The following is a 15,265-nucleotide window of genomic DNA, read 5'->3' as shown; positions in this document are numbered from 1 at the left end:
TGTTCGATTTTTGTTGCTTAAGAAAAATTTAATATTACATGATGTTTACATAACATGTAATATGAACGTGATACAAGTACAAGTAATATAATATAATGAGATGTAATGTAATTTATTGTAATGTTATGTAACGTAATGTAACGTAACGTACTGTAACAAAATGTAACGTAACGTAATATTTATTACGAAATGTAACGTAATGTAACGAAATGTAACATAACCTAATGTAACGAAATGTAACGTAATGTAACACAATAAATTATAATATAAAGTGATTTCAGCCATCCTAAATAGGGTTAAATCATAACAATTTTAATAAAAAATAACATTTTCTTCAAGCTTTTATGTAAAAACATTTTTCAATTTCTATGGTTTAATGTAATACATTTGTTCATTTGTTAGTTGAATTTTATAACTTTCAAAGTGCTGTCACGATCTTTTCAACAATGTTAATATGCTAAGGTTATGTTTGATACGTCAATTACCCGATAGGCGGCATCTAAACGGGTGCCTCATTTTGAAAATTCGATTCTAAAGATATCAGTGTCGGCATTGATACGCGGTGATACCAAGTCACGATTTTCTGTCGGCTGCACAGACGACCGTGAATACATAATGCGGTATTGTCTTTTTGAATTGGTCCTTGATGAGCCTCGTGCGATGAATACCTGACAAATTACTCGGAAATAAACAGTGAGGAAAGGCGCTTTTTGCAACGATTCATCGACCAAAATGGATACGTTTGCAGCACACGATTGCTGTCAACTACTGTGCACGATGATTATGGTAACTATTTTACGACACCTTTATTTTTGAGATCATTCAACCCTGCAAAGATATACAAATGACGTAATAGTATAATAGATAAGTATGCCTTTCTATACACTTTTTATATAGAGATAATTATATTTTTATATACACTCTTTATATAGAAATAAGTATATCTTTATATGTACACTCATACAGAAAAATATTCGACCGCGTACATTTCTTGGATGACGTGACGCACTTCAGCGCTGATTTCGTGACAAATGTGTCTCTTTTACGTGAGTCTATATGGGCGGGAACCTTGGCAAATGTTCCGTTTTTCACCGGTTGTTTGAACACCTTGAGATTCTTGCCCACTTTACACGCCATTTGGAGAAATTTGGGGAGTTCGTGTTACTCTTGCCCAATTTATTGCTCGTTCTGTCGTCACTCGAGGACTCTATCATACCCGTAAGTTCATTTTCCTCGCCTCTATGACTTTCTAACTTGCTCCCCATAATAATTAAGCAATCGAAAAGACGACGACCACGACGAAGATTTCAAGTGTACAGTTTATTAATTAACTTAAAGGATTTCATAAATACTCGAGCGTCGTTTGTGTCAACCAAATTTGTTTTTAATTGTCTTTGAAAACAATAAGGTGTTCCATGAGGCAATTCATTATATTGTTGAACGACAGAAATAATATTTAGTAAAAGAATCATTAGGGGATCAGATAATGATTAAAGACTATGATGACGATGATGACTAACGAAAAAATATGACTAAAAAATATAAGACATAATTAATTATTTAAGACATAAATATACCTAGAATATAAGAGAGTAATTACAACATAAAACTTAATTTAATAAATTGTTAATATACATTTTGTGGACAAAAGAAGTATTTAAAATACTGTAGAAGTAATGTCATAATTATTTACAAGAAATGTTAATAAATATAAAATATGTCGTAAGAGAATTGTATATATCTTTACAACATTTTCACACGTTCAACTATGTTTATTTTACAATAAAAATCCACGTCTAATCATAATTCATTTAGGAAGAACATTGAAGAAAAATCACTCGTGTACGATAAAAATAGCAACAATGACTGAGTTGCACGGACAAGTGAATTTACATAAATCAATATTTATTTTGGACAATCAAGAAAAAATTTGCAGGCCTAATGGTTAGGCTACGAGCGTTCATTCCAGACAATGACGCAACATTAACTGGCGACTATTAACATTTACAAATGGTGTTTTGCTGTTTTCTTGTAACACATTGACGTTAAATGCTTTGTTCCTGCTACGTTCGAATTCTCTTTTGATCGCGAGATTCTATTGTTATAGCTAGTGTATTTCAAGTGGTAAATGATTTGAATTTCAAAATTAGCATATTAATTTTTTCTTTTTGGTAAAATGAAGCATTGATTAATTACTATATTTGCATATAAAATTAGCGTAGAAAATACTGTGTTTAGAATTAGATTTTGTGAGTCAATTGTCATGCAACAAAGTATAGCGAAATAATATCGTACAATATGTATCACTATTGTAATTGCAAGTTTAAACAATATAAAGAAATGAAGGAAATTAAAAAAATAATATACTACACGATTTTTATTTTTTAAGATTGTGAATATTGAGTATAATTATAGAGATTATTTGTAAAAATTCTAGAAACTAGAATGTAAAAGAATGACGTGAAATGATATTATTAATATATAAATTATCATTATTATTGATTATTAAATTATAGTAGCCATGATTAAAGTTGGCAGCAATGAAATGGCGTGTTGCCTACTCCCAGGAGCTATGTCATTCGTGCAACACCTGACTATAAATAAAATAGTCGTCGTTAAAGTAGATCGCATTCACCTTTTTGCTTAATTATTTATAAATTTATCTGTAATAAATTCATGATAAATTACAAAATCGAAAGACATTTTATTATCAATCGTTAAAAGGCAATGAAAGTCTTTTTTGGTGATGAATTTGTAACGATCTGTATTATTTTATGAATAAGTGTGCAAATACATATTAAGTAAAAAAATTTAATAAAGAACTGTTAGTTCTGATTTGTGAAAGGGTTAATTTTATTTTCAAAAGTGTATTTTTCACAATATATTTGGAAAAGTGTGAATACGATCTGGGAAAATATTTATTTTAAGTGAAAAATCTGTATTATATACTATACAATATACATAGTTTATCAAATAAATAATTATAATTAATCCCCAATTGTTAACTACAAATAAGTAAACTTTCTTTGCACATTGATGAATATCGTCCATAAAACAATAAATTCGAATTGCAGAAAAGTGAACACGACGCGTAAAATAATTACTTTAAACTGCATAACGTTCATCACTTGTAAAAGTTATTAATTTGCAGTGCAGCATATCTGAAATATCGCTCGCACCTCGTTTGACGTTGAAATTAATGTAGAGGCGTGCCACGCGGATTATTATTCGGAACACGCGGAAGCCGGCATTGTGATAGAGAAAGTTTTTCATTAACTTTTGCGTAATACGGTCGTAGTTAAATAATCTAATAAGCCGGTGATAATTCCCATAGATTTCAGTTCACAAGCTCTAACGACTTTCGTACCCTTTTATGCGTCCCCGCTTCTGGAATTACCACATCTGTTAACAGCGCCGCTTTTACAACTAACAAGAACAAAAAAAAGAAGAAGAAGAAGAAGGCAGTTGTCGGTTGTGTATCATTGCGCGTAATACCCAAAGTTGCGGCAAGATTCCCTTTCAATTTCTCATCCCGGTTCGCCTAACGTTTCGCCGCGTAATGCTCTTTCACAAGATTGTCATTACACCGGCAGAAGATATTCCCCCGGTAAAAAGATACTGCGAGATTACCGTCGTCCGCCGCCGCCGCTCATCTCGACAAATGATAGCGAGTTTATTATTGAGTCGGTTTCAGGTGACCCCACATTTTGTAACTCGAATTTGCCGGGCGTGCAAACCACGCTTGCGCGGCACGTCTCGACATGCAACGTCAGAGTTGTGCCAGATCAGTTACATCGTGTATCAATTACATTGTAAGTCAATTGCGCGAATCAAATCTTCCTGTAATTCGCTACTGTTATTTCGATTTTATTGCATTACTATTTCGAACGCAATGTAATGTAAATATATCATGATATATATAGTATAATGTATAGTATGGTATTACAATGTAATATGAATATATTATAATGTATATATAGAATAATATACGTACAGTACATAGTATAGTATTAGAGTGTAAAATATGTATAGTATAATACTAGAATGTATGTACTATAAATATGCTATAATATATACTATAATGTGAGTATAATGTATACAATGTAATATAAATATACTATAATAATTATTACAATGTAATATAAATATACTATAATATATATGGTATAATATGCGTATAGTATATAAAATCATAAAGCATTAAAAATGGTTTCGTATCAAATTATTAATAATTAACATATCAAATTATTAGTAATTAACATATGAAATTATTAACAATTTACCTACCAAATTATCAATAATTTACAAACCTGCCTAAGCATACTGAAAATCCAAATTTTAATTAATCATTTATATAATAAATTTATTATACTTCCTGTTAAGCAAAGTTCTTTCGAATAGTTAATAAAATGTAGAAAAATAATTGAAATTAATAACTAACCTGACAGAATAGAATGAAGCAATTTGCAGGTGTTATTTGCCAAGAAATTAGAAAATGACGTGCGTCATTTTTTCCCAAGCGACTTCGAGCAGAGTCATTCAAGGACATCAAGCATCGCCTGTAGAATGGCTTCCAGTTAAGCACGTCTCGTCGCATGGTTAGCTGCTTTAAGGATTGCACACCACCGTAAACAACGTAACTGATTCTATAAAATTAACTGAATTATCAGTTACGAAGAGTATGTACAAACGCTTCCAAAAGTATTGGAACACTATGAAAATTTTGATAAATATGAAAAACCCGACAGAAAATTGTTGTAAATTTTTTTAAGTTACACCAAAATTTTTCGAATACTTTTCGAGAGAGATATAGTTTATAATTAGATAACTAATACGTTACTTAATAAATATCACTTAAAAAGTTTCTATTTTTACTATATACTCGAAACAAAGCTTCCATTTTTTACCACAAATTTCTAGAAAAGTTTTTTCATATTTATCATTCCTCTGAAACAAAATATTTTATTATTATAAAGAGAAATTCTAAAACGTTATAAATCTGTGTGATCATGTATTGTAACAAACTATTTTCATTTTTACAAGAATAATATCACAAAAAGCTGCACACTCAACACATAAAATATCGAAACCAGTTTTAAAATCCTGGAAATATTTCTTTTCAATCATAAACAATTAAGAAATGAATTTTCAGGGGGGCAGTAGCACGTCCTCGGGAAATTCGGAGAAGATCGTGTTCGTGAACTGTTTAATAAGCTCGCCGATCTTCTCCTCGAGCTTCGGCTTGACCTCCGCCACCACGGACCTCCAATTCTCGTTCAAAAAGAGATTCATTGCCCCGGAAAGCGTCTCATCGCCGTCGAACAGATTGTCCAGGTGCATGGACGCGTGGTCCATCTCGAAGTCGACGTAAATGTCGCTGACGCGTTGATGGATCAGCCCGGTCGCCTGGTTTCGATAACGCTCCATCTGGAGGGTAATGATGGCGTCGATGTCCGTGAAGTTGCCGTGGCCCACGCCGTTTCCGGTGATCGGCAGCAACATTATCCTGCCGTTTAGATTGTAATTCGCGATCATGCTCAGCCGCGGAATGTGGAACTTCAATCTCATGCGATTTTTGTCGACGTCGACTCTGTCGAAGAAAAACATTTTCAGTGTACAGGATGTGCTAAAATTGTATATTATAATAATCTCAGGGGGTTCCTGAGATTATTTGAAGTAACTTTTTCCTTTGCGAAAATTCAATCCTCGGCTTTGTTTATGAATTATTAGCGAAAAATGAATGACCAATGAGAGGCGAGCTCGGCTGTCGCGAGGCGATGCTGAGCTTCGTTTGCTTATTGGCTCGGCCGCTTGGTGGCAGTCAAGATCGTCTCTTATTGGTCAATCATTTTTCGCTAATAATTCATAAACAAAGTCGCGGATTGAATTTTCGCTAAGGAAAAAATTGCTTTAAATAACTAACTTTAAATAACTAATCTCACATTTCCCAGAAATATAATTTTTGGGATATTTTGTTCACACGCTTTGCGAGAAGTATACTTCAATACTAGTAAACTCCACTACTAGCAATACCAGTAAATAAATTATTTAATATATTTACAAAAATTTCATTTAATAAATAAATTAAATTTGTATAAATTTTGTGACGTACTTTACGTTTTTCGGAACAATGTTAGTGCCCTCGTAAATGGAGATGTTCGTGTATTTCGCGTGGATGTAGATTGGTCCGGCTGATTGGTTGATTTCCATTTCCGATAAGCGAAGTGGTTCGCAGGGAGGTACTCGAAGAGCCTCGATACCATCTTTTAAATATGGTCTTAACAACATGATGCTTTCTTTTACGCAGTCGTTTATGTTTGGGTCGGTTCGATGACATATTTTCATATATGGCGCTGAAAATCAGAAGAGAGACACCTGTATGCCATTCTTGATATTATATTATATATTGTAATATATTATGTTACTGTAATAAATATACTGTATTATAATATTACAATATTACAGTAATATAATATATCATAAAATGTATCAATTAGTCTGCAGACTTTTTAAAAATTTCTTTTTCTAAACTAATTTAATATATTTATAGATAATCATAAGAAGCTTCACGAGGTCTTCGACGTTTTTACATTAGCAATGTAAAAATTATAATATTAATACTGCGCTAGTTTGTAATTGTAGAAAACCTAATGAACATTATTAGCTAAAATGATTGAGCCATTTATTATATATTAATTTAGCTATTCTTTTACTAAAAATATATTTTTGAAATGTAAAATTATTAATATAAAAATATTTTTAATTGCTGCAGATAAAAAAATATGTTTAGCTGTAAGAAAGTTTAGTATCTATTTAAAAAACAAGTTGTAACAGTGATACTATGCTTTTTGTTTTTGAAAAAGAAAAAGAAAACTAGTCACGACTATTTAATTGTTCAACAGCCTTTAACGTTGTAAATGGTCGAAGCTTGTAGCAAGAACATTAAATCTAAATACTTCGAGCGTGCAGTGGCTGAGATTCTGTGCAACTCATCGCGAATTAAATGCGAGCGTTCCAATTGCAAATTCATGAATTTCAAATGCACTTAACATCGATGATAATAATGTGACTATGATATAAATCTATAATAATATAAAAGACATTATCGTATTATAATATATATATATTATGACGATATAAAACCATTCTTTTTTTAAACTTTTGAAAATTTACAATATTTTTCTTCTTGTCTATAATTATATAATGCTTTTTACGGCACCGTGTAATCGATAAACAAACTACGACGTCCAGATACAGTAACGACATGAGTAAAGACTTGTGTCGATTCTCATTTGATTAATTTTAACACGTGTTTCACAGATTCGACTGACCACAATGTACAGAGAATGTCTTTCAGTAAATAATACCCTGTTAAAGAACGATTCGTCGTTTACGGATTGCTAAAAGCTCGCTCAGGAAAGTGCATATAATTTCGAAAACCTGTTCCGTAAACATCCTCGCGCAGAGATAAATGATAGGGGTGAAATCCTTCTTCCTGTAGCATCCGTAATCTGCTCGTTTTCAACATACCACTTTCACGTCGCCGTTGTGTCAGGCGTACACGTTGATATCGTCAACCTTGAATTTATCTGTCCACAATATATTCTCTATTTAACTATTTCCTAGCAGCTCCGACTCTAACACACCATTTTCATAACTTTATCAGCAACTATAACACTCGAATTAATTTATATTTTAATGTTTGAATCTGCTACAAAAATCGCAGTCTTTGGCGTATTTAATGATACATTTTTATAGATATTTGTAGACTTTTGTTGTTAATAATTAATTATTTGCATTCGAGTGCTTTGTTGTGGAGACTAGGAAAATAATTTTTAAGTGGCTTCGATGTCCTCGAGATCAAAGGGTTAATAAATGAGTATGGAATAAATACTGTTCAGTAAGGATGAATGATTCAGAAATTATATGTATTTTAACAAAGAATTATACCTAAAAGTTTCTGTTGGAAATATTTTTATAATATCCGGAATTGTTATAGGAAAATTCACGAACCAATTATTTTAACTGGTTTGGTAGTTCTAATGTTAGTATTCTCAAAATAAAACATAACATTGGACATTAAATATCCATAAATAACCGAAACTTTAATGTAAAGAAAATATGAGTTGAAACCAAAATTATTAATAAACGTGAAGTCTGTATTTATTTTGGAATGGTACAAAATCGCATTTCAAAAATCAAATAAACATTTCACGTAAAGCTAAACTATTGTAAAATAATTTTATGGCACTTTAAAAATCAAATCAATATTTCACGCAAAGCTAATATACATATTGTAAAATAATTTAATAACACTTTAAAAATCATATAAAGATTCCATGTAAAGCTAATATATTCTCAAATAATTTAATAACACTTTAAAAATCAAATAAATATTTCAGTCGAACGTAATATATTATAAAAGTAATTCGATGAAAACAATGCGTTACTCACGAATTTCCAGAGGCTGCAACCCGCTGCACAGATGGCACATCGCGAAAAATATCGCGAAAAGTATCGCGAGAAATATCGCGGAGCTCCCGTAGACTCGCATTGTTCCAACGACGACGTTCGATCGCAAAATAATTTGAAATTGCGTGCCGCCGACGATCGGGGAACGTGCCATCCGATCGACGATATGCTGACATTGTCATATCTAGTGTCGTTCGCTTCCTTTTTTGGGTCAGACGAATTGCTTCGCGCAAACATTATCGCGCTCCCTACGTTCATGCTAATCCGGTCAACAGCGGTCATAAAGAAAGACTGCTTAATTCAATTTCAACGATTACTGCCATATTGTCATAACAAAATTCTTCCACGCCGAGAACAGCACGACGATATAAAATTATGGATTAATTATACGCGTCTGTAATTTACGTTAATTTATGAGCCGTTTATTTTGAAAATGGCCTAAGTCTATGTATTGGTAAATTGAGATATTTAAGGGCTTGTGTTTTAATGCAATTAAAAATATAAATATAGCATATTAGTGAGTTATAGTAGTTAAGTATATCTAAAGGGGTTCAACTTATACTCAAATAATATTTATATTCAAATTAAGTGAATAATATACGTTTTTTTTTATCAAGAACGGTGGTAGATAATAAAATAATAATTGACGGAAATAATTGACAAGTGGACTTAGGCTACTTTCAAAATAAACGTCTCATTTAGTCATCGCGAATTGCAATTATTAAAATAAACAAAAACCTCGATTAATTTGTTCGAAAAGTAATTTCTCCTTCTTCAAGAAAAAATGAACAGTCTTTTTCTAATATTTAACAGAAATATTATGTAACGACGAATCGAAGAATTAAATTAGTTTTTAAAATAATATTAAATCAATTGAATATTTCCTTTATTTCAACTAATTACATTAGCAGAAATGTAAATATGATTCAGGAAAGGTTCAATTTCTAATGCAAATGATTTTGAAGATGCATCTGATTTTTAAAAATTGTAATATTAAATGTATAAGACAAGGATTAATTTAAAAAGGCAAATATGGCATAGGTATGAAAGGAAATTTTAATTTAATATAAAAAATACTATAGAAAATATATTTGTAATCCTAATATATTTACAACAATATTTTAACTATCAAAGGACGAAGTGAACTGAACACAAAAGACGCTCCACAGCTCTAAAGACTTAATCGTCGATATTTAAATCCGTTGAACGTAGTACAGCCACAACCCATGTACATTTAAGACAACGCGATTGCGTAACCCGAGACCACCATGACGCCGCGCCGTCAGCAGCTTTGGACCACGAACAGAAGCAGTTTTTCCCACTTAAGGTCGGGGAAGGACCTTGCCCCCTATAACAGCGGAACGAGAGCAGGACTTAGGGGAGCGATGATCAGCGACGCGTTCGCGAGAAAAAGACGAACGGACGTTCCACCTAGATAGATCGCCTAGTTAACATGTGTCAAGAATGACTGGGTCCATGGCCCAGATCAGATGCCCTTCCACGATCGTATAAAAACCTCTCGCGGACGCGTCGTCCACTTGCAATCGCGAATGCCGCGCTGTTCCACGAAGATCCACGAATTCGATCGCGGTTTCACGAATCGTCGTAAAATGTCATAATCCACTGATCGGACGTCCTGGAGGAGGCACGAACCGTTCGCCTGGAAAGGAGAGTGTTGATGTGCGCGGCTCTATTCTGTTTCCTGTTGATCGCTGTCGCGACCGTCATCGTCGCCCTGCTGGTGTTCAAGCCGATCTATATCTTGCAAATCAAAACCGTAGAATGAACCTACCAGTGAAACTATAACCTCGAAGAGCCGATAAAATCGAAGACAAAGAGGAACTTGGAAACAGAATATCGCTGTAGGATCTGTAAAAGATCAGCGAAAGATGTCGAAGACAAGTATAATATTCTTAGCGTTGTGCTTGGTGGCCTGGACGAACGGCCAAGGCTCGCTGTTGACGATGTCACAGGAGCTCTGGTCGAAGCTCCTCACGGGCGGCTTCTCCAAGGCGGGCAAGCTGGATCCCTTGCGAGTACCAGTGATCAAAGTAGACCAATCGGAAGGCGACACCAGTTACAGGATCATCCTGCGGAACGTCGAGATCACCGGCCTGAATAATTCGACCCTGGAGAGCATCCACATAGCGAAGGGAAGACTGAAGTCGAACTTGAGCGAGCTGGAGGCCGGGTACGTGAGCTACAGCGATCTGAGGGACCTGGACGCGATCAGGTACCGTTTCCACACTCTGATCAAGGAGCCGAAGCTGCAGAACGAGAGCTTCGAGGCGATCGTCTCCGCGACCAATCAGGAAAGTAAATTCAAGGCGGCTTCCAAGGAACAGGAGAGCCGTTTCGAGAGGCTGAGACAGTACGATCCTTTCCTGATGAAGATCCAGGCGGATCAGATGCGGGACAGGGCCGATCAGGACGAGCAGAAGGAGTCGAAGGAGTCGAACTACGGAGGTTTCAGCATGGAGGGCGCCAGGGTGGTCTCGAGGCCGGAGGTCGCTCGGATGGTGGTCAGCCCGAAGTACCCGGCGGACGTTCAGATGGTGTACGCCTTGAATTCCCAGGCGAGGTCGCGACAGGAGAATTATCAGTCGAGGGAGGACTATGAGAAATCGAAGCCCGGATATCAGGAAAGCGGTCGGTTCAGGTCGGAATCTGCTACCACGGGATACCAGGAAAGCAGTCAGTTCAGACCGGGGTCTGGAGCAGCAGGATACCAGGAAAGCGGTCGGTTCAGGTCAGATTCTGCTAGCTCGGGATACCAGGAAAGTAGTCGGTTCAGACCAGGATCTAGTCCTGATGGTTACCAAGAAAGCGGTCGGTTCAGGCCAGGATCTAATCCTCCTGCCTACCAAGAAAGCGGTCAGTTCAGACCAGGATCCAGTTCTCCTACCTACCAAGAAAGCGGTCAGTTCAGACCAGGATCCAGTTCTCCTACCTACCAAGAAAGCGGTAGGTTCAATGACAGGAAGGGCGAAGGACGATACGAAGACGCTGAATCGCAAAGAGCTGGCTATGAAGCGGGACAATACGGAGACGCCCGATCCCAGGGAAGGGAGAGTTATGGCGGTAGAAGGGCCCAGGACAGGTACGACGATGTCCAGACCGCCGCGTCCGAGAACTTCGAGAGCAGGGTTAAGGGACAGGCTGATCTTCCTGGGCCAGCCGCCAGGGAGCCGGTCTATCAAGGACGCATAGAGAAGCAGCCTGGTTACATTGACATCGTGTACGCCGATGGAAGCAACGACGGCGGCATGAAGCGATTTGGTAACAGGAGGATCGAGTCGAAGGAGAACGCTCGGGTTTATGGTGTTAAAGACATTCCTAAGGTATCGTGTCGCCTTTCTCTTCCTAGTCATATTAGGATCTTAGATACAGTACAGTTGTAATATACAAAGTGTATAGTATAATTATTAGTTAATTATTCAACAATTAAGACATTCGAGTACTGTTATAGAAGAATTATAGAAATTAATAAAAATCATTTTTCATAGCTTTGACAAATATAAGATAAGCAAAAATTAATATAATTATATAAAAGTTATATAATTATGAGACGTAAGGCTTAATAATCAGTTTAATAGCAAATTATCTCCAGGAACATTGGCTAATCATTTAACTATCAATATCTTACTTCTCGCTATATACAAAAATCGCTATAACCTCAAAATTGCCTAAAATCATCACTCAAAATCTGAAATAACCATTTGCAACTGATCATGTCAATAAATATACAGTTTAATTATTAAAACTAATAATAATTATTAATTATTAAATTAACATTGTTAATTCACTGAACCAGCCATCTTTGTATGATACTATACATATTAGATCCTTTTGTCGCAGGACATTCTCGAGAAGAAGAAGATGCTGGGCTACAACTGCACCGACGGCGAGCCGCTGACGAAGAGGAACGACGCCGTCAAGGCTGCCATAGAAACAAAGAGTCTGAAAGATCTGAGCAGATACGCGAAGAACTATCAGGAGCAACAAGGATTCTTCGAGGAAGGAATGCAGCTGGTGTACCATTACGGTGGTATGGGCAACGACACGGTGGACGGCAAGGGCGCGCCGGGATCGCGACACAAACGCGCCCCGAAGGACAATGAAACCGACGTAATCAACTCTTCTTTGCCTTCGCTGAAACTGGTTTTTGTTTTCTGCGACAAATTAGGCTCGGAATGAACTGAACGAAATTAACTGTTAATTGATAGAAAATGAACTGTTGACTGATCAAAAATGAACTGTTAAATGATAGAAAATTAATTGTTGACTGATCAAAAATCAACTGCTATTTGATGAAAAATGAACTATTCACTGAGAAAAAATTAATTATTAACTGAGAAAAAATTAACTATTAACTGAGAAAAAGTTAACTATCAACTGAGAAAAAATTAACTATCAACTGAGAAAAGATTAACTATTAACTGAGAAAAAATGAACTATTAACTGAGAAAAAAATGAACTATTAACTGATAAAAAACGAACTCTTAACTGCTGAAAAACAAATTGTTAACTGATTGAAAAAATTAACTGTCGACCGATCAGAAATAAACTGTTTCCTCTGAATTATTTTTCAGAGCGACATCATGCACGTTATCTTGAAGATACGCGTGCCTAATCTTCGTATCAAGTCTGATTACGAGCTGACAGGTAAAGTAGGAAAGGAACTGGTGAGAGGAAACGGGCGGCTCAATGGAAACTTTAGTAAGCAAAAATTATAGCTTCTCGATGAAACGACGGCTCTTTGGTGTATTTTATACGAGCGTTTACGGTATTGTTATTATTTTTAGCGGAACTGGTTGGAGACTTCACTATAGAATTGAAGAAAACGAAGGACCAAGACGCGTTGATTGTGCGAGCAGCCAGGAGCAAATTGAGGGCTAAGGATCAGATGGTCGACTTCCAGGGGATGGATGAGAAAGGGCCGGTTAAGTCGATTCTCAGTCATGGTGAGTCTGCTTTGTGTTTTATGGTGTTGAGAAATCAAATAAATAGACGAAGCGATTCGGAAATCTTTTTAAATCTTGAACAGCTATTATAACTAATTTATAGTAATTTGGCAAAAAATAATTTAATGGATGGATAATTATTGTAACTCTTTATCTATTACAACTACTTTATAATAATTGGGAAAAAATATTCTAATAAATTATTAAGGATTCTAACTCGTTAGCTATTATAACTGAATAACAATAATTTGGCAAAAAATATTCTAATGATAATTAACAATTATAACTTCTTATCTACAACTTACTATAATATAGCTATTATAACAGCTATCGTAATTACTTCATAATAATTTAGCAAACCGTAATTAATAAACCGTTACTACAACTAATCTGTTACGATCGTAAATTATTAATCATACTAATTCTTCCCCAATTATTACAAGTCAGTTATAATAACCAAAAATAATTATTAATCATCAATCTAATTACCTATAATTCAATTATTATAAATTCGTTGAACGCTGGTTTAATACAGTATATTCAATTAAGTAATTGAATTGATAATAAATTTCTTAGCATCGAGCTAAACATATACTATAGCAATTATCGACAACCGGGAAATATTATTGGTTGTCCGTTCGCGGTAAAAATATATGATCGGGTGAGTCATGGTCCGCAGTCTACGGTCTGAATGCGAATGGGCGACAATATAAGCCGGTTCGAGACATTATGTAAACCTCTTTCGTCTGTTTTTGTTGCGTCATTGTGGTGGTGTTCTTCCGTAATTAGCGAACGGCCAAGGAAAACGGCGGAAAAGGAGAATTTTGCTTCGCGGGAAGCCCTCCTCCGTTCCAGCCGATCAGAAAGTTTCTATCGACGCGGATGATTCGATATTCCATCGGCGCGATTATGTACGGCGTGATTTTAAAGACAAGAGAAAACGCGCTTAGATTGCATCTAACACCGATGGAAACGAAGAAAATGTTTATTCAATACGACTCGGTAAACTGGGGACGGAAATAACAGTTGTTTAACCCCTTGCGCAGTGACTCCTTTTATTAGCACTTATTTGTTCTTAACATTTTCCTTAATAAAAAAAATAGTCAGCAATTAAATCGTGTTTATTGCTCGAATAGAAGCTGTTAATTTGCAAAATGTTAAAGAGGTTGTTCAAAAATTGTTTTAAAAAGAGATCTCGAATTTTTGGTTACAAGTAAAAATCGTCTTTAAATTGACACATGTTTAAACAATTTTTTAAACATTTTTTACTTGTTCGATTCACATATTTCGACACTTATTCTTTGAATCACTATATATTTGTTTTCACACAATTACTCAGAAAAGGATCTCGAATTTTTGGTCACAAGTAAATTAATATATAAAAATAGTATAATAATAAAAATAGTAACAGTCGTCTATAAATTCGCACAATTTTTTAAACATTTTTTACTTGTTCGATTCACATATTTCGATACTTATTCTTCGAATCACCGTGTATATGTTTTTACAAAATTACTCAGAAAAGGATCTCGAATTTTTGGTCACAAGTAAATTAATATATAAAAATAGTATAATAATAAAAATAGTAACAGTCGTCTATAAATTCGCACAATTTTTTAAACATTTTCTACTTGTTCGATTCACATATTTCGATACTTATTCTTCGAATCACCGTGTATACGTGTTTACACAGTCGTACGTCGTGTCACGCAATTACATAAAGCGCAGGGAGAGCCTGACGGATTGAAAATTACTTTCCTTCGACAGCGACGTTCGGAAGCTCGTCCGATTTTCCCGCTGGCGGCGCTCGGCTCGCCTCTCCGCGCGTT

General features: G+C 35.1%; 2 protein-coding genes across 2 annotated transcripts; one reads left to right on the top strand and one right to left on the bottom strand.

Moving 5' to 3' along the window:
* Positions 1–5,148: 5,148 nt before the first annotated feature.
* On the bottom strand, positions 5,149–8,500 carry LOC144472872 (protein takeout). The gene is made up of 3 exons (XM_078186284.1): positions 8,455–8,500; positions 6,113–6,353; positions 5,149–5,590 (listed from the first exon to the last, which is right to left on the bottom strand). Exons 1-3 carry the CDS (start codon positions 8,492–8,494, stop codon positions 5,149–5,151), a joined length of 723 nt encoding a protein of 240 aa, XP_078042410.1. The 5' UTR covers positions 8,495–8,500.
* A 1,861-nt stretch (positions 8,501–10,361) lies between these two features.
* LOC144472012 (uncharacterized) lies at positions 10,362–13,528 on the top strand. Its single transcript, XM_078184641.1, has 4 exons — positions 10,362–11,813; positions 12,331–12,600; positions 13,065–13,191; positions 13,278–13,528. Exons 1-4 carry the CDS (start codon positions 10,362–10,364, stop codon positions 13,526–13,528), a joined length of 2,100 nt encoding a protein of 699 aa, XP_078040767.1.
* Positions 13,529–15,265: the final 1,737 nt, after the last annotated feature.

This window comes from Augochlora pura, chromosome 7 (assembly GCF_028453695.1).
Source record: "Augochlora pura isolate Apur16 chromosome 7, APUR_v2.2.1, whole genome shotgun sequence".
NCBI lineage: Eukaryota > Metazoa > Arthropoda > Insecta > Hymenoptera > Halictidae > Augochlora > Augochlora pura.
This window is presented reverse-complemented; position numbering and strand designations above follow the sequence as displayed.